Below are 22,810 nucleotides of genomic sequence, written 5' to 3' on the forward strand. Positions count from 1 at the left end.
CAGGAGGTTGGGGAGGGGCCATGAGCTCAGGGGCGGGGCAGGAGGCGTGACCAGGGGGCTGGAGGAGGGGCGAGTCGGTGCCTGGCGCTCAGGGTCCGGGACTGAGGGGCGCCTGGGAGCCGGGGCCGGGAGCGGGCGGAGCTGGGGGCGGGGCCTGGTCTCCGGCGGTGGGGGCGGGGCCGGGCGCTGGAGGAGGGGCCGAGCGCGCGCGGTGCACGTGACGGCGGTTGCCAGGGTGAAAGGTCAGGCGCGGCGCGGCACTCCCAACATGGCGGCGGCCGGGACGTCGGTGTTGGCGGCGCGCAGCCCGGGAGCCCCGGCGGGGACGGAGGCCCGAGTCCGGCGCCCGCCCCCGGCGCGGCCCTCGCGGCTGCCCCCGCTGCTCGTGCTGCTGGCGGCGGCGGCGGGGCCAGGCGCGGGTGGCGCGGCGCGGCTGTACCGCGCGGGCGAGGACGCCGTGTGGGTGCTGGACAGCGGCAGCGTGCGCGGGGCCACGGCCAACAGCTCCGCCGCGTGGCTCGTGCAGTTCTACTCCTCGTGGTGCGGCCACTGCATCGGCTACGCGCCCACCTGGCGGGCCCTGGCCGGGGACGTGCGAGGTGAGGCGCGCCCCCCGCGCGGGACTCGACCCCGGCCGCTCGGCCTGGCACCTGCCCTCCGGCTCGCGGCAGCCTCTCAGGCCCCTTTCCCGTTGCCCTACGGGGGCACCTCGCATAGGCCGCCGCTGGCCCGCACCCCGGGGCATATCTCCCATCTGACCGGTGAGATCTTGGGAAGTCGGTCGTCTTAAGTCAGAATGACAAGAACCCTTCTCCTCCAGCCCTCACTCCACAGCTAGGGACAGGGAGGCCTTCCCATTATCGCCTAGCTCTCCAGACCCCTAGTTTTGAGCCCCTAAGACCTTCATTAACGCCCCAGGCCTTTATCCCAGCTGTGTCCCGACGTGCACGCCATCCTCAGTAATTCCACTCCAGTGCCTAGACTCCTCATTCTTTGAGGATCCCCATTCCTCTTCCAAGCCACTTTCACTGTAAGTCCTTCTTCATCCTCTTCAGGTTTGGTTAGCTGAGCATATATATGGTGGATACTCAGAGTGTCCACAACATAGATGTCCAACTGTGCTGGAGACTTCTCTGTAGAAGCAGCAAAAGACCTTCAAAGCCTTTCATTGGTTGGTTCCTTGTTCATGGACGTGCAGCCTTGGATAGATCTGTCACCCACCAAACTTCTGGTCATGTTCCCACAGTTTATTGATGTTTGGCACCTTTGTCATGTTGCAAATTGCTAATCGGTCACTAGGCTGTTGGCCGCTCTAAATGGCAGAGTTGTAGCCAGTTAGGCGTTCTGCTGCAGCCTCCCTGCAAGCGGGCCACGCTTCAGAACGGAATGCGAATTGCCCTGAAGTGGGAGCTGGTCTCCGGCAAGAGCTGGGTTTGGCAGGGCTCTTGCTGAGGTTGAGCTGACCTCTAATTATGTATTTCAGCGGGCAAGAGAGCAACAAATTGCTAGGTTCTCTTCCTGCACTTTAGTTTTACATCCAACCCTGTTGTGATTTTTTCATATCTAGACAGACTCATAAGGAAACTTTAAAAAAGTCTAAATAGAGCTTTTGTGCGTGTCTGTAAATGAGTATTTTTAGATGCGCCTCCTTTTGCCTTAGGGTGTTGGGGCCTGTTGATTCTAAAGGGTCTGTTCTTTGATCTAATGTTTTCTTGAGTCCCTAGTGTTTGGCACTGGTCAGAACTGAAATCAGAGACTATGAAACGGACGTTTTACTCCTTAGTAGGTTTTTTTTTTAAGCCTTTGCTTTGACACCAAACAGAGGACTTTGCAATTCTCTTTTGTCATTGGGCGGCGGAAACACAGGTAAATTAAAACGCGGGTCGCTCTGGCAAGACGTTTGTCACCTATTCTGTGCATACTTTGATTGTTGCAGTTTAGTGTCTGAAATATAAATATTATAAACCAGCTTTGAGTGTCGCAAACTATTTCATAGTTGAACCAGCATGTAAGGAGCCTTGAAAATTGTCCCTGGAACTCAGAAGGAAAGTTATTTTTGGAACCGAAACTAGTAAAACCCATACCTAATGGTGTGATTAACTTAACTGTTAGCTAAATAAGGTTATCTTAAATGAGTTGGACATCCTACAAGTCAAAGCAGGAAGAGCAGGCCTGAGACAGGAGATGTGGCTGAGTGAGAAACAGCTGTGGCTCGGAAGACAGGGCAGGCGGGGCAGGGTGAGGGCAGCGGCGGCCAGGGGGCCCTGAGAGCCAAACTGCCCGGGGGGCTCCCGAGCACCAGCTCTGACTGGAGGCAGAGCCTTGGCACTTGGGGTCCCCAGAGAGAGCTCACCTGGGGACTTGGTCGCCCTGGCCCAGGCCTGCTGGATCAGAAGCTCTGGGCGTGAGGCCTGGCGTCCTGTCAGCGCAAGCCCCAGAGGTGGAGGATTTCTGTGCTCAGGGACACTAACCCTGCAGGACAACTGCAGGGATGGGCCTGTGGCCAAAGGGGGCGGAAGCGTGGCTTATGCAATCCCCCCTCGTGGCTGTCCACACACGAGAACTCCCCAGTAAAGGAACCCGTTACTTGGCCCTGGGGTCCCACCTGACTGGCCACAGGGCCCTTCCGGTGCCTCATTTCCGCGAAGTCCCGTGGAACGCGTTGGGAAGAAGTGCTCTCGCCCTCACTGAGGAGGCTGGCGCAGCCCCTCTGCCCAGCGTCTTCTTCTGGCCGCGGGCCGCCACGCAGGGGAGGGGGCGCCCAGCGCCCACAGGGGCCAGTCTGAGCGCAGTCATCACTCCCGCTGTCACTGCTTTGGGCCGGCTCAGTCACTTGTGAATTGGAGTGTCCAGTGAGTCCCTGGGGCACGCAGGCCTTGGACTAGGCCCGTCAGGTGCCTCTTCCCACCCCTCTTGAAATGCAGTGTCCAGCCAGCTTGCCCCATCTGCCCCCCACCCCAGTCTCGACAGCACTGTGGCTTCTAGAAGGTGGGTGGTTACAGTACAGCCTCTACTCCCTGGCTTGAGATTGCCTGGGGGGGGTGGTCACTGAGCTAGAGGAGCACCTGCTTCCCCTGCTGTCCCCCCACGAGCGCCTCCTAAGTGGCCTCTTCCACTTGCTCAGAGTGGGTAGGGGTCTGCAGAAGGCAGCACTCCTCCGCTCAGCAGGGCCTCTCTGTGCACAGCTTAGGGACACCTTTGTCTTCCTAAAAGGTTTGGATTGAACTTTAGCTCTTCGCTGATATTTTCAAGGTTTAAAAATAATTGTCTTTCCTTCGAAGAAGATGGCCCAACCAACAAAAGATCTGCTGCTGGGCGCCAGCTGCCCTCCCAGCGCTCATGTAGATCTGGCTCGGGCCTGCCACTGCCAGGTCCTCGCGAAACAAAACCCGGCCGCGTCCCTGAAAACCCTTTTGCCCAGAGCTGTGATGTTAGCTCAGCGGGTGGTGCCGCTTTCTCTTGAGGTGGGAGCTGAGACACCTGTGTGGGGGCAGCCCGCCACCGCCGAGATTTGTCAAGGCAAGGAGTGTCCCTGTCATCATCACCGGGTCCTGGTGTCTGTCCCGGCCCATCTCTCCTCCGCTCTGTCTTCGGGGAAGAGCGCCAGGGAAGCAGGGACAGGTTTTCTGTCATTGGCCCCAGAATTCTTGATGAGAGACTCAGAGGGGCGCCCCGGAGCTGGCAGGCAGGCACCCGCCGCACACCCCTTCTCTTCCCGTCACCCACGTGTGGTCACACGGTTGAGTGGCAGCCCGGGGGCACCAGAGCCCTGGCGGCTCGCTCCTGGCATCTGCGGGGACAGCCGGGCCCCTTCTTGCTGCCGGGGCTTGGTCTCACCTCCCAGTGAGCTCTTCATCACCAGCAGTCTCCTGGTCAGCATGGCCGCAGGCTTCGTGGACGTGAACTAGACCACCTGGTGTTCCCCACGGGTCATTACCTGTGCACCGCAGGAGGAGGCGAGACTGAGGGAGGAGGGGGTGCTGTTGGAACGGGAGCTCACCTGGACCCCAGAGAGGTGGGTGGGCAGGGGTGCTCCCCCTCCCTCCCCCATTACGGGCCCAGCAAAGCTTGTCGTGGGCTCCCGCCACCAAGACTTGTCTGCAAGACCCAGACTTCATTGCGACCAGGTCCAGAGGGACACCGCCGCTGTGTGAAGCCCGCTGTGTGAAGTCCGCGACACTGAGTGAAGGAGCCCTGGTGGTAAATGCCGCCGGCCTGCCTGGGCTTTGCAGGCGAGTCAGGGACCTTACCCATCTTGGGGGCTGTTCCTGCCTCGCGATGCACAGCCTCCAGCCAGCAGGAGCCCGTCCGTGTCCAGTGGGCTCACTGCAAAGCCTGCGGGACCACGTACAGTGTCAGCTTAACCACACCGGGCGAACTCGGGGGATGAAAGGACGCTGGAGACCCAGTCCCGGCCCTCTGCCCCGTGGCGAGGCTGAGGCACAGCGCCCAACTCCAGGCTGCTCTGGGGGCTCGTGTGTAACGCGTGCTCCTTAGCGTGAGGCTTAGTTTCTGCCGAGGCCTGTGTGTCCTGGTTTGCAGCCTGAACTTGGAGCTTGTCTAAGCAGCCCTTTGCTCGTCCAGGAAGGGGCGTGTGCAGGGACCAGAGCGTCCTCCAGCAGCTGGAATGTGGGATCAGAAAGGCCAGCGTTGCCCTGACTTGCGGAGGGCGAGGAGGGCGAGGAGGCCGGGATGGAGCCGGGCCTTAAGCACTGCGCTCGGCTGCGCCCGTTCAGGCCTCGGAGGTCGCTTCATCCGCACTGTAATCATCTTCTAGAGCCAGTTGTTGCTTGACCGTAAATCAGACTTTTATAGATGTTTTATTAGAACTTGACAAGTAACGGTGAAAAGTTTAATCCTGTTAGGTTAAGTAATATGGTTACTTGACAAGGAAACTTGAAATAAATTTTAGTCCACTGTGCATAGAGGCTTAATTGTTTCACGAGTATTTTTTAAGCCTGTGGTACTGAAAACAGACGGGCTCACGAGTGGGAGTGCGGAACGGGCATGGGCCTCACCGCTGCTCCCTGTGGAGGCTCTGGCGGCCTCCCTGCCTCGCAGGTGGCGCGCTTCACCCCCGTGTCTAGTTGGGGGTGGCTGACGCTGTCTCGTCCTGAAAGCAGGCAATTTGCATTCGGTTAGAGCGCTTCTCTCCTTTGTGTGGTGGGGTCCCAACAGGTGGGAGAGGCAGGAGGAGGGGAGGGTACCAGCTGAATGGGCAAAGACCCCGAAGCTCAACCTCTGAAGTGGTTTGCATTTTATTTGATAAAATAGACTGTCTCCCTTTTGTGTGGCGTGAATGCCGTCCATCTGCTCGGATACGTGCAGTGGCTGCTGGCGCCTCTATAACCGAAATTCTCCCTCATCTGCCTCCTTCCGGGCCTTCCCGCGGCTCCGTGTGAGGTGTGGGCAGGCCCCGCCCCAGGCTGCCCCCTGACGGGGTGCGCCGTCTGGAGTGAAGCCCCGGCCGCCTGTGGACGCGGGAGCCCTCGGGCCGGGCAGGGGGCTGTCCTCTGCCCGCCAGCGTGCGCCCTGCGGGAGCAGCGTCGGACTCCGGCTCTGCATTAATCCAAGTGCGTTCCCCCTCCCGTGGACCCCGTCCTTGGAGGGAGGTGCGGACAGTGAACAGAAAGCGGGCAGCACGGGCAGTGGGTTGGGGGGGTAAGTCCTGGGAAGGGGAGTGGGGCGGTGGGAGCGGCGCAGGGCAGGGCCGCTGAGCGAGGGGCCCGCCACGTAGGGGCACGGCAGGGCTGGGGCGCGCCCAGAGGGTCCAGCTCGAAAGGGGCCGGGGGAGCCACGCTCTCCCTCCTCCTGGCCAGCAGAGGAGGAGTAGCTTTCAGCCGGGGCCGCACGACCTGCTTCCTCTGGAGGATCCCCGGCTGCTCCCTGGAGCACTGAGGGCCAGAGGCCCACTGGCCGGCGGGAGTGTCATGGGGATGGGAGGTGCCCCACCCCGCGCTAGCTCACTTCGTGAGGGGCTGAGGGGCTTGGGGGGTGGGTTGTGGAGGGTAGTAGCGCTTGTCCTCCAGAGCGTTCAGGTGTTTGGGGGGTAGCGTCCTTTTGCGAACGGGAGGAAGGACGGCCTTCCAGGTGGAGTGCACTCTGGGGTAGTCGGGGTTTGGCCCAGACTTGCCAAGTGAAACAGCTGGCAGCCCGGGGCTCTGTGGCCTCACTGTCGTGTTCGTTTCCAGGGCCCAGCTGCCATTCCTGCCCTTGGCCAGGCACTGCCCAGTCGGGCTAGTTTTCTTCCACATCCTGCTGTTGAGACACATGTAAAACTTGGACAGAAGGGTGGGACTCGTGTCCTCTCGGTGTCATGTGGCCTCATCCCCAGGTTCTGACCTTTGCTTGATGACCGTTAGTTCAGGGCTCAGACCCAGCCTCAGTGAACTCACAGACCTGACTGGGCAGAGATGCAAATCCCTTCTGTCCAGTGGGAAAGGGAACCCTGCTGGCGCTGGCCAGCTCTGTCTCAGCTGGGCTGGTGCTGGTGGCCATGTGCTTGGTCCTCTCTCACCCTGAACGGGTCCTTCAGTCACCAGGTCAAGGGCATGTGTGACACCTGTTCCCTCTGCAATGTATGAGTCATGCTCTTAGCTTTTTGAAACTTATACCCTGATACTGACTTAGGATGGACTCAGTGTAGGGACCCCTCATGCTAGTAACTTTACCGAGCATTCCATCTGTTAGAGGTGTCCAAGGAAGGACTAGGCCAGCGTAAGTTTTTCTTAAACGTCCCACAAAGCATTTCAGCGCGGCCGGACTGCTCCTGAGGTACCGTTGCTTTTTCAGGTAACACCTCAACTTTTTTTTCTTTTTCATTTCGAAGCCACTGGCAGCTGTACCCTATTTTGAAGGGCTGGGTCTGCCTACTGGGTGCCTGGGACACTTGAAGGCGCTTCGGAGGCCGAAAAACCTGAGTAGGAAGGTGTAATCTAGTCTCTGTATTACAGCTGGGGTGACACAGGCACAAGGAGACTCCTACGTTTCCCAGCTCCTCGAAACCTGGTGGCAGAGCGGGTGTGGGCCGGACGCTCTGCATCCGGCCGGGTGTCCTTATGCTGTCCGGCACTGCCTGCCGCATTGGGGTGGGACACAGTGAGGCTGGGGGACCTTCGGGGTCCATTCAGGGCGGCGGCCCGGTCCCAGCTTGAAGGGGTGGTGGGTGCACACTGACTCCCTCCCAGGAGGGCTCCCAGGGTGCTGGTGCATGTGGGCGCCCACCCCCAGCAAAGCCTGTTTCCCCACCCGAGCATCCCCTGCGTCAGGCCAAGAAGAATTTTCCACCTTTTCACTGGGAAGGTGCGAGCTGATGCTGAGCTGGACGAGGGTGACCTGCCAGTTGAGGGCGGGCTGCCCTGCCTGGAGACTTCGTAGAAAAGCACGCTTGGGCCTTCCCCGGCAGTCCAGCGGTTAAGAGCCTCCGCTTCCACTGCAGAGGGCGCGGGTTTGGTCCCTGGTCGGGGAACTAGGATCCCACATGCCATGTGGCCAAAAGCAAGGAAAAGCGAGCTCGAGGTCCGTGTGTCATGAATGTAACAGGAGGTGGGGAGGTTCCCTGCCTGGCGGTCTCCTCTGCCTTCCCGGCTACTGCCCAGAGGTCCGGCCCGGCACAGCTCCAGGGCAGAACGCCCCGCCCCCCTCGGCCATCCCGTGGGGACCTGGAGCCGCTTCCTCACCGGTAGAGCAGGAAGGGAGACAGTCGCATCCCAGGCTAGGCTGTGAGGCTTGCCCGGGGTCGCGAGCGGCAGAGCTGCCTTGAGAGCTGAGTCCTGAGCAGGAGGGAGGAGGTGACAGTGGCCCTCGCGGCACAGGCGCGTCGTGCGGGTCGGCCTGGCCCCGTCCATGCGTTCCGGCCCGTGACGTGGCTGCATCCTGTGGTCGGGGTGGGGTGCCACGCTCGCGAACGGGCTCCTGCCGTCTGGGGTGGCCCACGTCTAGTGAAGAGAAGGTGTGAGATGTGTTGGGAGTACAAGGATTGTCTGTACGTTCGAGAAGGGGCCACGTTGTGCAGGGCCTTTTAAAGAAGTTGTCAGAGGAAACGGCTGCTTCATTCCACGTGTGACCGTCTGAGGGTTTGGGGGGGCGGGCGTTAGGGTGGCAGCGTCGGGGGGCGCCGAGTTGGAAGTGGGGCATGTCTTTGTCTGGAGGCAGCAGGACCAAGCGTGGAGAAGATCCTGGGGGGACCCTCCGCTTCGGTGGAGGGTGGGCCGGGCGCCTCGGGTGCGGCGTCTTCTCTGCCTGCCTGGACGGCGGGCCGCGGGCTCTGCAGCCACCGAGCCGACTGGACCTCGGGCAGAGCTCCAGGACCCTCCTGCGTAAGAGCCAGCTGCCCGCCAGGCAGGCCCCACAGCGCGTGACCTGTGAACTTGCTCCGCTTGGGAAGAGAGGCTGGCGGGGCTTCTCTTGCCCTGGCGACCGCTCCTGGGCAGGGCCAGGGATGGCCCCTGTGAGGAGGCGACGTGTGTGACACTGAGGAGGAACGTGGCCGGCCACTCAGAGGACAGCGTCCGCCCGAGGACTGTGTCCTGTGGGCTGAGAGCCGGGCGCGTCGTGGTGGGGCCGGTGTCCCCGCGCTGGCCGGGCAGAGTCTCGGGCTGGGGTGGGCACCGGGCCCCGACTCGGCTCTGCGGGCCAAGCAGCCCGTGGAGCCCGCGGTTCTCGTTTGCGGTCGCGGAGCTGTTGAAGCGGGGCCGTGTGTGAAGCCAGCGCCGTGTTAGAGTTGGGAGGCCGGCACCCGGGCCTGCGGCCTCCTCTCCCTGCGGCCGCGCGTGGCAGCCGTGCTGGGTGCTGTCTGCGGCCTCCTGCACCGGGAATCCTGGGAGGTGTGAGCTGAGGAACAGGACGCGCGGCCTGCAGTGCACAGACGCGTAACACGCGGCCCCCGCAGGTACCCTGAGGTTCCCAAGTTTTCTACATTTATTTCTATAACACATACTTATTAAGAAAAATCTGAAAAACAAAAAAGTGGGCCCAAGTCCCACCGTGAAAACTGCACCCTCGTGAACGGCTTTTTCTGTCTGGGGCTGGCTCTTGAATGTCAGCTCTTGAAGCAGTTTTCCGTTTTCTTTCTGTCTGGGTCCTAGAGCACTTTTTTTGAAGATGGAGTGAAAGTGTGCCATGGAGATTCTCAGTAAGCCCTGAAGCCCTGTGTCTGTGCGCCGGGGAGGAGGTAGCAGGAGCGTGGTGGCGAGTACACCCACAGCCCGGCCGCCGGGGCGGAGGTGGCCCTGGGAGCCCAGCAACCTGCCAGCCGTGCATCCTGTCCTGCGTCTGGGCCTCTGCCGCACTAAGTGGATGAGAGTATTAACTGTTCTTCCTCAGGTCCTTGTAATTGGAGACTGCAGGAAGATGTGACCTGTGATTTGGGAGGGCTCTGTGATTTTTGTTTTCCATCCATTTAAATGGCCTCGAGATGAACCGGTTTCACTGAGGCCACATTAAGTGCAACACTATTTGGTCATTGACTGTGAAAGCAGAACTTTGGTTTTGTTTTTTGTTTTTTTTTTTTACTTGATTCTTTGCGTTATGTTAACGTCGGTAAATATTTTGTATAATTACAGAGGAAAAAGGCATGTTTTTTTAATGTTTTTTTTTAATGTGGACCATTTTTGAAATCTTTACTGAGTTTGTTACAATATTGCTTCTATTCTGTGTTTTGGTTTTTTGGCCCTGAGGCATGTGGGATCTTAGCTCCCTGACCAGGGATCGAAGCTGCATTGGAAGGTGAAATCTTAACCACTGGACCGCCAGGGAAGTCCCAAAGGCATGTATTTTTAAGCAAAAGTGGTGTATGAGGTGGAAAACAAAGTAATGATTGAATTGCTAGTACGTAGAAGCCGTCATGTTTGTATAATACTTAGTGATGGGCAGCATTTTCTCTCTCCTTCCAGGCATGCTTTTAATACAACCTCTGGAGTCTCAGGTCGTAGCAACACTCAGAGAAAACCCGTTTGGCGTGATTTATAACCAGATGACTAGTTTAGATGGGCGGTGTCTGTCGGAACTCACCAGCGCCTCAGGGATGGACCGTTGTCAGTTCCCACTCAGAAGTCACATGGTGCAGACGGCAGCTAGCGGGACTCGCCCCGTCCCTGGCCCGTCCCCTCCGGCCGGTCCTGCCCGGGTGCTTCTCTGCTCCTCTGTGTGTCTGCAGAGGCCGCCAGCTCATCCTGCTTCCCCTGCAGCCCATCCCCCTGTAGGCAAGGAGCCAGGAAACATTTGGGAATCTTAACGTCCCAGAGGAAGGGAGCAAATCTTTAAAGGGAAAACCTCACTGGAGGATGTTGGGGAGACCGCTCCTTGGAAGCTGGTGACCGAAGGGACGAGCTCCGCCCTTACCGCTGGGTGAGCCGCGCCTCGGGGTCTCCAGGGCACAGCTTCGTCTGTACAAACTGCCCCCGCCCGCCGTCTGGCCTGCAGCGGGCGGGGGAGGGGAGGTGTCAGCAAGAAGGAAGGCAGCCAGAGGTCACCCATCTCCTGTTGGAAGGATGCCACACCACCTGGGAACTGTTCTCCCCCAAAGCTGAGATCTAGGTCCGCGTGTTTACAGAAAGCCCCGGGGGCAGGGGGCACTCACAAAATCCAGATGGTGGGAGACCGCGGGTGTAGAAGACGGGCCTTGTTTGGACGCGATTTAAACAAAGTAAGCAAAAATGGGACAGTTAGGAAGATTGGACTCCCGACCAGATGTTTGTTGCTGCTGAAGCATGTTGGTCTGAGCTGGTGTGGCGCCCGGAGGACGCCTGTGCTGGGAAAGCAGCTCTTCCCTTTTGGAGGCGCGTGGTCGGCTATGTTGAAACGACTGGCTGGCGGAGGCCCACTTGGCACCGCTGGGAAGGGGCTCAGGGTTTGAGTGAAACAGGACTCAACTGTGAGCTGGTTAAGTGTTGATATTAAAGGTAGGAAAAAAGATATTTGAAACCGCTCCTTTTCTACTCCCGAGAACGGCAGCAGTGTCTGAGGGTGTGGGAAGGGCCTCGGGGAAAGGGTTCGGAACTGCTTCCTTGGTGTTTGCACACAGCTAGCTGTGTCTCTGGCCTGAAAGACCGGGAGCCAGACGCTGCCGGCCTTTCCTCTCGTTCGAGTGAGTACACGGGAACGTTCTGGCTAAATGGCCTGGACCACGTGCGTCCAGTTAAACTGTAAACACTGGCTCGGTGTCCCTGACGGAGGGCCGGCCACGGGCTGATGGCAGCCCTCTGTTCCCAGCGCTCTCATCCGTCTCGGGGTCGTTTAATTAGGAGACCGAGGCGGCCGCGGGGCGATTTGCAGGTTAGGCAACAGCACTGATGAGGGTCCCATCCTCTTTCCCAGCTCAGCTCAGGACTGTCCCGAGCGTGGACGGGCTTGCGGAATGGCCCGCGAGGCTGCGGGCCTGGGTGGACCATGGGGATGGGCCCGCACTGACGGTCTCACTCCTGCTTTTCAGACTGGGCCGCTGCCATCCGAGTCGCCGCCCTGGACTGTGCGGAAGAGAAGAACCACGAGGTGTGCCGCGCCTACGAGATCCACTTCTACCCCACCTTCCGGGTGAGAACCTCCTCCCTGCGCGTGGCGGCGGCTTTAAGTTGAAACCCACCAGCTGTGTAATTGCTGCGCTTTCAGCATTTGGGGCGGGCGTCTTGAAACGTGGGGGGTTCTGTTTGCAGAGGGGCACCTCTCCTCCCACCCTGCTGGGTTGCCCGTGTCGTGGTGGGACGGTACCCGCAGCTCCTGCTTACACCCAGCGAGGGGAGGTGGGTGAGGCCTGCGGGTGGGGGAATGGCCGGGAGCTGCCCTCAGAGCCGGTCTGAAGCCCCCAGGTGTGGGTGTGCGGCGGCGATCGGTCCGGGAGCCGGCGTGTGGCCGGCCTGCCCGGCCGTGTGCCTGTCCCTGTCCCTCCCACTAGGGGGCGGACTGGAAGCTGAGAAGCAGACCCAGGTCTGTGTGCGCACGTGTGCGGTCACTCGCCTGCACCCGAGCGCATCATGGTGACTTTACATCTCAGGGAAAATGCTGAGCTTCTGGAGGTGACCTCTGAGAAGCTTGGAGACCCCCCAGCCTCTCAGCCCTCACATCCCACGCTCTCTGTGGCGCAGCGTCAGATGCTTCTCCTCTAAGTGTTGACCTGGTGACAGCCGTGCATCCGTCTCCTGGCTGGGCCGTGCCCACTGGTCGGCCTGGTGCCCCAGCCCCACCAGAGTCACCCTCCCCTTGAGCCCCGTGTCAAAACGTGTTACTCTTTTATTTCCCTGTCTTCTTTTGTTTCAGCTTTACACACAGGGCTCTGTGTGCTGTGTGTGAGCTTCGGGCCGCCTCTTTCCTCACAGGATGTTGCTAGAATCCCCCGCACGCTGGGTGGGGCTGGGCTCCGCCGGCAGCACGTTTACCGCCACGGGCCCTGAGCCGCCGGGCACTCGTGTGTGTCCTGTGCCGCCTGGCGCCGGCCTGGAGGGCGGTGCTGGGCCTTCCCTGCTGACGGGTGACAGGGAGTGATCACTACTCCGCGGGTGGCCCTGTCTGTTGGTGTCATTTGCCCGTTTTCCTCTCCCCCGTGTGTGCTTTTATGACTGATTTACAGGAGTCCTGTGTCTTCCCGACACTCGCCCTCCTTCAGCTATGCATGTCCGGGGGTGTCAGCACCCAGCCTGTCACTGTTTCTACTGTCTTTACTGTGCCTTTTAACGAAGAAAGTTTTTAATTTTGATGTAAAGTCCTTTTGTTCTGCTCAAAGACACTTGATATAGTGCCTGCCCTCGTCCCTAGGATTTTTGTGTTGTTGAGCGGACATACCACGAACACCTAGCACCAGGAGCCTTTAGGGGATGCGCCGTCTGCCATAGCTCCAGCCCTGTTGGGGCAGACAATGTAAAGAGCGGGGTTCCGCTTGGTACTGAGCAGCCGCTCGTGAATCTGGAGGGAAACACGGGCATCCACAGAAACACACAGAAACGTGGTTCGTCATCAGTCAGCGTCACGTGTCTGCAACAAAGGGACTAAAGCTCTCAAAGACGATGGTCGTTTTGTTGCTTAAAGATTAAACGTTTACACAGACGCCAGGCAAGGCTGTTTCTTATTTGTTCTGTGTTTTTCTTCTTAGTATTTTAAAGCATTTGCAAAGGACTTTACAACTGGAGAAGATTTTAAAGGTAAGGACCTAAGTGTTCTATTCTACCGTCCTAGATTCCTTCCCTCTTAGATAAATCTGTTCACGTGAGACTAGAACACGCCCTGGTTGGGTCTGCCCCTCACCCCGGCTTTGGCGCGTTTACATCGGCACATCGGCCCTTCCTTTCCTGTAAGGGTTCAAACGGTCCTAGTTTCAGCGAGAATTCTTTCTTCAGTGCTTTGCCTTCCTTGGCAAATATGGTGGGAAATTTATTTTCTTAAGTAAACTTTTCTGGAAAAAAGAAAAGTTTGAGAAGTGCACACATCACAAGGGCACCCCGATGAATTTTTGTCAGTGATCCCCCCAGCTCCCCCCAGGAGCCCACAGTGAGGGCAGTCTGCCTGCCTCTGAACTTGGTGTAGATGGACACATGCCTCTGTCTCCACGCCGCGTGCGTGTGCGTGCGTGGGGGGGTGCCCCCCCGTGGCCGTGTGTCCCTGGAGCTCACCGATTCCCACGCTGGTTGCTGAGAGGCCTCCCGGCATGTGAATCCACGGCCGTGTGCTCGCACTGTCGGGGCCCTGGGGTGGGACGGGCGCTCGGCAGGCAGACGCGGCCGTGACGGTGGGTGCCGCCCTGCAGGGCCGGACAGAGAGCCGCAGACGGTGCGGCACACGATGATCGACTTCCTGCAGAGCCACACGGACGAAGGCAGGCCTCCCGGGTGCCCGTCTTTGAACCCCATTCGGTGCGTAGTGCTGTAGAAAGGTGGCGCGCTGCAAGCTGAGTGTAATTTTGTAAAGTAGCGACTTGCATTAAGTGACGTGGGCACTGGTCTGCGATGGCCTTGAAAACACTGAAAGCCTCTTTTCCTCTTCAAAGGCCCAGGGACGTTCTTTCTCTCATTGACAACAGCGGCGGCCATTACGTGGCTGTCTTATTTGAAAGCAACAGCTCCTACGTTGGACGTGAGGTACTGTCTGCGCCTCTTCCAGTGTCGGGTCTGTGATCAGATTCCTGTGAGGCAGTAACTACGTCCGCCTGATCTGTCGTATTCTCGGGATTGGCGTTTGTGTTATTCAGCAGACGCACTGGTTACAGAGAAGCCTGTTGGGGTGAGGCTCTGCCTCCAAGGGGAGAGGAAGCAGCTCCCGAGTGCAGCCTGGTCCTCTGGGTGGGGGGCCTGGTCCCCCGGGGGGTGGCCAGGAGGGACTCACGGCAGACCTGGCCCTCGGGACGCGCGTCTTCCCTGAGGGCATTCTCTCTTTCCTAGGCGTTATTTATTTATTTATTTGTTTATTTTCTGGTACGCGGGCCTCTCACCGCCGCGGCCTCTCCCGTTGCGGAGCACAGGCTCCGGACGCGCAGGCTCAGCGGCCATGGCTCACGGGCCCAGCCGCTCCGCGGCATGTGGGATCTTCCCGGACCGGGGCACGAACCCGCGTCCCCTGCATCGGCAGGCGGACTCTCAACCACCGTGCCACCAGGGGAGCCCTCCTAGGCGTCATGATCAGGATTTTTTCTTTGCTGTGTTCTGAACTCCCAACTTTGTTGCCAAATCCCAGGTTCTGGAAAACAGTGTTTCTGTCGTGAATCTTTGCTTTGTCATCACTTCACACGTGTGGGTCTGAAGCCCTTGCCTTTGGCAAAGTCTCAGTAGAATCCAGGTGCCAGGAGCCGGGCTGGAGGACAGGGATCCTTCACCCCGAGGTCTCCTAGGGATGAGAGAAGACACCCCACTCCGGAACTTAGCCCCGGGTGCCATGTTCCTCCCTCTGCTGGCCTCTCGACTGTTCTTCCTAGGTCGGGGCTCTGGGAAGGAAGGGTGGTGGTCCCGGTGGGGCTTTGGCTGCCAGGCGGGTGCCCGGTTCCTGCTCTCAGCAAGGCCCCTGGTTGGGACACGGCTCTGTCGCTCCTGAGAGAGAGGTGGTTCCGCACCCGACTGTCCGGGTGGCACGCCTGGGGCTTGCTGTTAGTCTTTCACTCTCTTCTAGCTCCTGAGATGCCACCCGGGGGTCCCACTGCCACTGCCCCCCACCACTGCGCCTTCAGCCTCAGCAGCCCTGGACTGGGCAGCTCCGGAGGGAGGAACGGCTGACCGGGGATGCTGTCAGCCTCCCAACGCAGGCCCCGAGGGTGGAGGGGAAGCTGGAGGCTGGGGCGCGGCCCCAGCTCACGTGGGGCTGACCGTCCCTGTCTGACGACTGAGGGCCTTGGAGGATGTGTGAGGAGCACAGCACAGACCCCTCCGATGGTCTGCTCGGTGAGGAGGCTGTAGTTCCTGCCGTGCGACAGTCGGGGGCCTGAAGGGGCCACAGAACAGGGATGTCGGTGGTCTGGCTTAGAGGGGATGAGCTGCGATGCTGTGAGAAGCTGCGTTCGTCAGTCCGTTTCCGGAGGACCCTGCCGTCCACAGCGAAGGCGGCCTACTTTCTCGTTGCCCAGGTGATCTTAGACTTGATTCCCTACGAGAACATCGAGGTGAAGAGAGCGCTGGGCTGGGATAAAGCCTTTCTGCAGAAGCTCGGTGTTTCTTCTGTCCCCTCGTGTTACTTGATTTACCCAAACGGGTCCCACGGATTAGTTACCGTGTAAGTAGAGTCTGGCTTCAGGGATGTTTGTGACGCCACCGACACCCCCAGCCCCTGGGCGCTCACTGGTGTGTGGGGTGGTGGGGGAGACCGGCTGCAGGCGCTCGCCTTGCTGACACCAGCAGCACCATCATGAAAATGCCGCTGGCCTCTGTGCTGGGTACCTGCACACCCGTAGATAAGCTCGGCTGGAGAGGAAGCAAGTCGAGGCGAGGCTGGGAGAGCATCACAGGCCGGGAGGTGAGCTGCCTGCCTGGCCCCCCAGCCTCACGCCGGAGGCCCCAGGCCAGCCTCGCCCGCGGCCCCGGAGCTCTTGGCGAGGCACCGCGTGTGGACATGGCGGCGAGAAGGCGGGCGCTTTCCTCCCTCGGGGCTCCTGTCTCAGTCTCTGGGAAGTTTAGCTGGGGCACCGAGGGTGCTGCCCCCAGGAGCCTCAAGCATGCCGTAGTTCCTTGGGTGTATTTTCTATTCTTTAAAAAAAACGGAATTCAGGGTAAGCCAGGAGGTCTTACCGGGGGCGCCCGGCTCTACAGCAGACCTGCCTTGAGCAAACTGCTATCTTGTTTCGGAGAAAAAGCTCGTTTTACATTCAGAGCGTCACCTGTGCACCCTCAGCACAGAGCGTCACCTGTACACCCTCAGCATGTTTATATTCAGAGCGTCATCTCTACACCCTCAGCATTTTCACATTCAGAGCGTCATCTGTACACCCTCAACATAAAGTGACGTTGATATTTTTACCAGTAACTGCTGCGTTCTCCTTTGGGGAATGAAAATAAGCTCTGGACCCTTTGGGGGGCCCCTGAGCTACCTGGGGAGGGCACAGTAACGGCCTTCACAGCCCTCCACTCTCCGCCAGTGGAGGGGCCACTCTGCAGTGCCCAGGAGCCACCGGGCTGTGAGGAGGGGCTGGGCGCTCCTTCCCCCTCCCCGCCCGACTCCGGACGCCCACGCGGAGCTGGCAGCCTGTGGGCAGAGGATGTCGAAGCCACAGGGTAAAGCTGACCTTGGCAGGTGCCGAAACCAGCGTAGTGCTACGATTCATTTTTGTTCGGTGGGGATGTTATGTGCTCAGGTGGGGGGCCAGCTCCCCGAGGCCCGGGCTTTGCCACCATCCCACCCCGCCCAAGATACCTGCAGGAGATGCCCAGAGAATGGCTGGGCTGGGTGGTGCACGTCACCCTGGAGTTACAGAGGGAGGGCTGCTCTGACCCTGGGGCCACAAGGCGCCTGCGGACGGGGGCCGGCCCGCCGAAGCCTGCCTCCGAGCCCGTGCCCTGCCCTCCTCTTTCTCGCAGCGGGAAGCCTCTCCGATCGTTTTTCTCCTCTTATTTGAAGTCATTGCCGGATGTGAGGAAGAAATCGCTTTCATTGCCTGAGAAACCCAGCAAAGAAGACACCTCTGAAGCCGTGGTGTGGAGGGAATTTGACAGGTGAGCGACGCTGCCGGGAGTGTGTGGCTGGGGGTCCGGGGGTCACTGCAGGGCCGCTCGTTCAGAAGCCCGCCAGCCGCCCACCAGTGCTCGGGGATTCTCCGCGGTGTCTCCCCGGGGTGGCGTCCCTCTGGGGTAGGAGCCAGCATGCGGGAATCTACGTGAAGAGAGAGGCGCCCACACTGACCTTGTAGCGTTTCCTCCCAGGTCGAAGCTGTACGCGGCTGACCTGGAATCGGGGCTGCACCACCTCCTGAGGGTGGAGCTGGCAGCCCGCAGGTCCCTGGCCGGGGCCGAGCTGAAGACACTCAAGGACTTCGTCACCGTCCTGGCCAAGGTGCATGGGCGTCTGGGCTTGACCACACGACCTCGCCCGTCCTCCACTCACCCAGACGCCTGCCGTGTGCTGGGGGCCTGCGGGGCACAAAGCTCCTGGCCACGTGGAGACGCCCGCGCACTGGGCGGGGGGGCGGGGACTGTGCAGGGCAGCGCCGCGGTCAGAGGGCCCTGCCGGCTCGGGGCGCGCGGTGCCCGGGGAAGGCCTGAGGGCCAGCAGGACGAGCGGGGAGTGGGCAGGAGGCCTGTGCGTCGGGGAGCTGGGAGGAGAGGTGGGGAGCGGCGGGCCTCCGGGCAGGAAGACGGCTGCGGCCTGCGGTGTCGTGTCGGGGGGGCCCTGGGCGGGGGGCACGTGGTGGCTGCTGTGGCAGCTCCCGTTTAGAGGGGAGCGGCTGTCGGGGTTGCATTCCTGCCAAGAACTCTTAGCTGCAGAGCTGAAAGTCCAGGCTTGTGGTGTTTTTCTGGGCCCAGAGCCCCTGCGCTGGGCAGAGGTTGGAGCAGTCGGTCATCCCTCTTCCCTGGGAGTGGACCTGAGCCCCTGTTCTGTTGGCCCAGCAGCCCTGGCCGTGGCCCTTCCCCTCTCTGAGATCTCTCTGAGATAGCCCAGGCCCTAGACACGCCCCGCCCGCTGTTGGTCTCCTTTGGTCTCCTTTGGTCTTGCGCTGGCTACGGCAGCTGTCTCCAGAGGCCACCCTTCATAACACTGTTGTTACCTAAGCGATAAGGAAGCTTAATTCTGAAAGGTTTCCCTTGCCACGTGTGTGCGGTCCCTGACAAGGTGCTTCAAGGTGCTTCACAGCCAACACTTCCGCTGGTCAGGGGTTACTCACGCTGTAAGATCTTTGAAGAAACTCAGGAGGTAGAATTTACGTTTAAGGGAATAAGGAGTCACCTGATTTGTTTCAGATGAATAAACGGAAGCTGTTTAGACAGTTCTCCTCACGCTGCGCCCGCAGAGGTCGGAGCCCCCCACTGTCCTCGTTCCTTAAGGACGCCCCCCCCGCCCTCCGCGTCGGGACAGGGTCTTGCTGCACACGTGCCTCGCGTTCTCTGCCCTCGTTCCAGTCCAGCGTCACGCTGGAGGGCTCCACACGTGGGCAGAGCCTGTGAGTCAGATCAGCATAAATTATTCTGAATAGCATTTCTACCCTCTACTTAAACTTTAAATGCTGGTCCGTTGGTCGTGGTGCCCTGGAACCAATGTTGGCAAGACCCAGGTTTTGCAGAGCTGAAGATGCGATGTTTCCGCTCTGGCTGTTCCTGCAGCTGAGGCAGTGACATCTGTCTCAGCACCGTTGTTAGTAAGGTCTCAGCCCAGGTTTCTAAGAGCTCTTTCAGCCTTGAATTTGCACATTTCATTGGCAGCATCTAATCGAAGTTCCTCACAGAAGGACTGCAGGACCGCTGGGATCCTTGCACTCGAGGCCTCCCGGGCCGCCAGCGCGGCCTGAGTGTCGACGTGGAGTTAGCCAGCAGTGGCACTTTGCGTGGAAGCCTCAGGAGTGTGCATACCTTTTCCAGTTAGTCTGACAGTCAGAGCTGGCAGCGGGGGAGGCGAGGGAGTGTCAGGACAGCGGGCGGGATTAGCGTGAATTACCATGAGGAGCGTGGGATGAGTAGGCAGTGATTTCAGAAAGGCCCACAAGCCCTTGACAACGTGATGAATAAGGCCCCCGGCGGCCGTGTGGTCCGTTGTCGTGAAGTGGCCGCTGGGCACGAGGACGCGTGGCTGTGTCCCGGGTGCCGGGCGGTGGTGGAGCTGCAGGAATGGGGTCCAGTGCGGGCTTCCCCTTGTCTGTGTTCTGGGGAAACTCTAGTTCCCCCAGAGACCCCCACCCCTGTCCTCCGTCGGAGGCTGGGTGGACTGGAGACGCTTGCTCCCTCCAGCTGGTGGGTCCAGGGCAGGGCAGGCCCGCTCTCCGCCGCTGGGAGGCCGCGCCGTGGGGGCCGCTTCCCGACCCGTCCTTGAGTGTGGTCTTCCCTGCTCAGCTGTTCCCCGGGCGGCCACCGGTCAGGAAGCTGCTGGAGACGCTGCAGGAGTGGCTGGCCAGCCTGCCCCTGGACAGGATCCCCTACGACGCCGTCCTCGACCTGGTCAACAACAAGATGCGGGTGAGGCAGCCCCTTCGACGAGCATGGGGGACCCCGCACCTGCCCTCGGCCGATGCACCGCCAGTCTCCCTCCCCGGTTCTGCTGCCCGGTTTCTACGGCAACCTCCAGCTCCCTCTGCCTGGGTCTGGGACAGACGGCCAACCGAGACGATGGGGCTTTTGTCAGGCAGTGAAGCATTAGGGTTTGTTTTCTGTTTTTTTAGTGAACTCATCTAGATTTCACACTTAAAAAAGTAGTGAATGAAGGTGATGGGTCGAGCTGCCGTGCAGGCCGGGCGTGCAGCCAGGATCTTGGGCTGGCGTCGGTGGCCACAGGCTCCAGGGCGTAGGCTCCCCGGGGTCTGATTCCAGCGGCCCCGTGGGTGCCGGTTTCTAGCCTTGGCCTCTGCTCCATGGGACCTGAGCCGTGTGACGGGGAAGGTGGCCGAGAGCAGGGGCTCAGACCCGCAGGGGCCGGGCCTGTGCAGTCACCCGTGGGGACCGAGGGGCCGGGACGCCCGCGGAGCGCGGTTCACAGCCCCACTTCTGGGCTGTTACAGCCCTTCGGCCTTCGGCTCGCTGCTTGTAAGGTGAAGGTCCTATTCATTCAGATGGAGAATTGCCTGACAATTGAATTTTTTTGTTATTAGTCTTTTCCTATGAATCTCATTGTAACTAATTCTAACTTTAAAACAAGATGGGTGTCAAAAAAAAAAAAGCTGGGTGTCTTTGATGCTGCCTAGGGCTGCTTCATGAGGACACAGGTGAGCTCTTCCCTTCTCCCCAAAGACTGGAAAAGAACGGGCCACGTTTCCGTATCTTGAGAACTCTTTTAGTAAAATAGAGACTTTTTTTTTCTCTCATTTATTCGTTATTGGATTTAAATTTACACATGGTGAGGTGTACAGTTGAAGTTTTGAGAGACGTGCTCCCTGTGTAACCACCGCCCAATCAAGACTGACCACATTCACCAACTTTTTTTGGTTTTTTGGCTGTGTTGGGTCTTCATTGCAGCGCGTGGCTTTCTCCAGTTGCAGCTACTGGGCTCTAGGCGCGCGGGCTTCAGTAGTTGTGGCTCACGGGCTCTAGAGCGCAGGCTCAGTAGTTGTGGCGAACGGGCTTAGTTGCTCCGCGGCACATGGGATCTTCTCTGACCAGGGCTTGAACCTGTGTCCCCTGCTTTGGCAGGTGGATTCCTAACCACTGCGCCACCAGGGAATTCCACCACCAACTAATTTTAACAATTCAATTATCTCTTACTGTTTTCCTACCCCCCCCCAGATTTCTGGAATATTCCTTACTAATCACATAAAGTGGGTTGGATGTCAAGGAAGCCGACCAGAGCTGAGGGGCTACACGTGTTCTCTGTGGAAATTGTTCCACACTTTGACTGTTCGAGCTGGGACCCATCCAAAAGCGCTGGACGGCACAGGTGAGCTGTCCCCTCCTGGGCCACCCGACACGGGTGCTACACTACTGCCTGCTGGGGCCGTCCCAAGCTCACGCAGAGGGTGATGTGCCTTCAGGGGGCCCGGGGTCCGTTCTAAGGAGGGTGGAGGTGAGCGTCTTTTCTGGAGGTCTGCTCAGCCCCCGTGCCGGCTCGGGGTGCCGGAGCCGAGTCCCCACCCTCTTCCCTCACGGCCGGGGCCTGGCTGGCCCCTGGGGATGGGAGTCATGGGCGGGGTGCGGGAGCGCTGGCCAGGAGCGCCTCTGGTGTCAGCGCCTCCTTCTTTGCTTTAAAGAACACGGGAGTAAGTGAAACACATTTGGAGAAGCGTGTGGTTACCTGGTGTTTCTAACAAGTCACCTGGAGCAGCGCGCGTTCCTCATCTCACGGCGTCGGTGGGGCGGGCGCTCAGGTGTGGCCTGACCAGGGTCTTCGGCTTCGGGTCTCCCAGAGCCTGGGCGCAGAGTGCTGGCCCGGGACGGTGGGGAAGAGAGGAAGAGACACCCTCCCGACACTTGCGCCCCCCATGGGGGGCTATCCTTCCTCGCCGTGTGGCCTCCCCCTAGGCAGCCGGCTTCATCGGGGCCCTCGGTGGTGTTAAGTCCGTCACCTCTGCCATGTTTGTTCGTTAGAAGTGAGCCAGTAGGCCCACGAGGGTAGGCGATGACACAGACGTGGCTACAGGAGGTGGGACCACGTTTATATCCCACGCAAAGCGCTAAAAAATGTGTTGGATTTTTGGATCCTCTCTGGACTGCGTTGTGTGTATGCCTCTCAGTTTCAGCGGGCCCCTGACAGCCATGGGAATGTCTGCTTTTAGTTCCGTATTTTATTTTATTTTTTATTTTATTATTTATTTATTTGTTTGTTTATTGGCTGCGTTGGGTCTTCGTTGCTGCGCGCGGACTTTCTCTAGCTGTGGCGAGCGGGGGCTACTCTTCGTTGCAGTGCGTGAGCTTCTCATTCCGGTGGCTTCTCTTGTTGCAGAGCACGGGCTCTAGGCGTGCGGGCTTCAGTAGTTGTGGCACACGGGCTCAGTAGTTGTGGCTCGTGAGCTCTAGAGCGCAGGCTCAGTAGTTGTGGTGCACGGGCTTAGTTGCTCCACGGCACGTGGGATCTTCCCGGACCGGGGCTCGAACCCGTGTCCCCTGCATTGGCAGGCGGATTCTTAACCACTGCGCCACCAGGGAAGTCCTAGTTTTGTTTTTTTAGTCATTCAGGTTCACTGACGTCTGTATTAAGTCAAAGTGAAGTTTTGGGACCCACACCGTCCAAATAGTCTTTCCAGTAAAACTGTAAAATTCTTTTAGAGTTACCTTTTGCTGTGTAACAAACGAACCCCAGACGCCGTGGCTTAAAACAACCACCAGGTTTTTGCTCATGGTTCTGGGGCTCGGCTCTTTGGACGGGCTCACCTGTGGCCTCGCTCAGGTGGCGGCGGCTGACAGGTCTAGACTCAGAAGGTCGGGCTCCCAGGCAGCGCCAGCTCCCCACGGGGCATCGCCACATCCGGGAGGGGCCTTGGGGTCTGGGCATCACTTCCGCCACAGCCTGTTGCTCAGACAGGCCTCATCCAGCCCAGGTTCATGGTGGGGAGATAGAGGCCGCCTGTCGGGGAGAAGCAGCAGAGGGGCATGTGGCGTCTTCAGACATCTCTACCACCCCCGGCCCTGCACCAGGTGACGTTGGATTTCCACTCCTCTGGGGTCTAGTGGGAGAGGTGGGCTTTCAATCGAAAATTCTCTTAAGAATCTCACAGCAGAACACGTAGGGTGTGTTCAGGAGAAAGCTCGGGAGCCCAACAGCAGGTGAGATCAGAGCC

At 59.5% G+C, this 22,810-nt stretch overlaps 1 protein-coding gene across 2 annotated transcripts in view; it reads left to right on the forward strand.

The window, feature by feature from the left end:
• Positions 1 to 268: 268 nt before the first annotated feature.
• The window catches only part of QSOX2 (quiescin sulfhydryl oxidase 2), a 28,287-nt gene continuing 5,745 nt past the window's right edge, over positions 269 to 22,810 (forward strand). The window contains exons 1-11 of one of the 2 annotated variants that reach the window (XM_060153774.1): positions 561 to 599; positions 11,432 to 11,532; positions 11,891 to 12,339; positions 13,082 to 13,130; positions 13,733 to 13,838; positions 13,973 to 14,063; positions 15,536 to 15,681; positions 16,980 to 17,114; positions 17,322 to 17,451; positions 19,440 to 19,562; positions 20,823 to 20,973. In XM_060153774.1, the coding sequence (XP_060009757.1) occupies positions 12,313 to 12,339; positions 13,082 to 13,130; positions 13,733 to 13,838; positions 13,973 to 14,063; positions 15,536 to 15,681; positions 16,980 to 17,114; positions 17,322 to 17,451; positions 19,440 to 19,562; positions 20,823 to 20,973 (958 nt within the window). In that variant the 5' untranslated portion in view covers positions 561 to 599; positions 11,432 to 11,532; positions 11,891 to 12,312. Of the gene's footprint in view, positions 600 to 11,431; positions 11,533 to 11,890; positions 12,340 to 13,081; positions 13,131 to 13,732; positions 13,839 to 13,972; positions 14,064 to 15,535; positions 15,682 to 16,979; positions 17,115 to 17,321; positions 17,452 to 19,439; positions 19,563 to 20,822; positions 20,974 to 22,810 lie in introns of both variants that reach the window. The other variant, XM_060153773.1, reaches the window with a different exon arrangement.

Source organism: Lagenorhynchus albirostris, chromosome 7, assembly GCF_949774975.1.
Source record: "Lagenorhynchus albirostris chromosome 7, mLagAlb1.1, whole genome shotgun sequence".
Taxonomy (NCBI): domain Eukaryota; kingdom Metazoa; phylum Chordata; class Mammalia; order Artiodactyla; family Delphinidae; genus Lagenorhynchus; species Lagenorhynchus albirostris.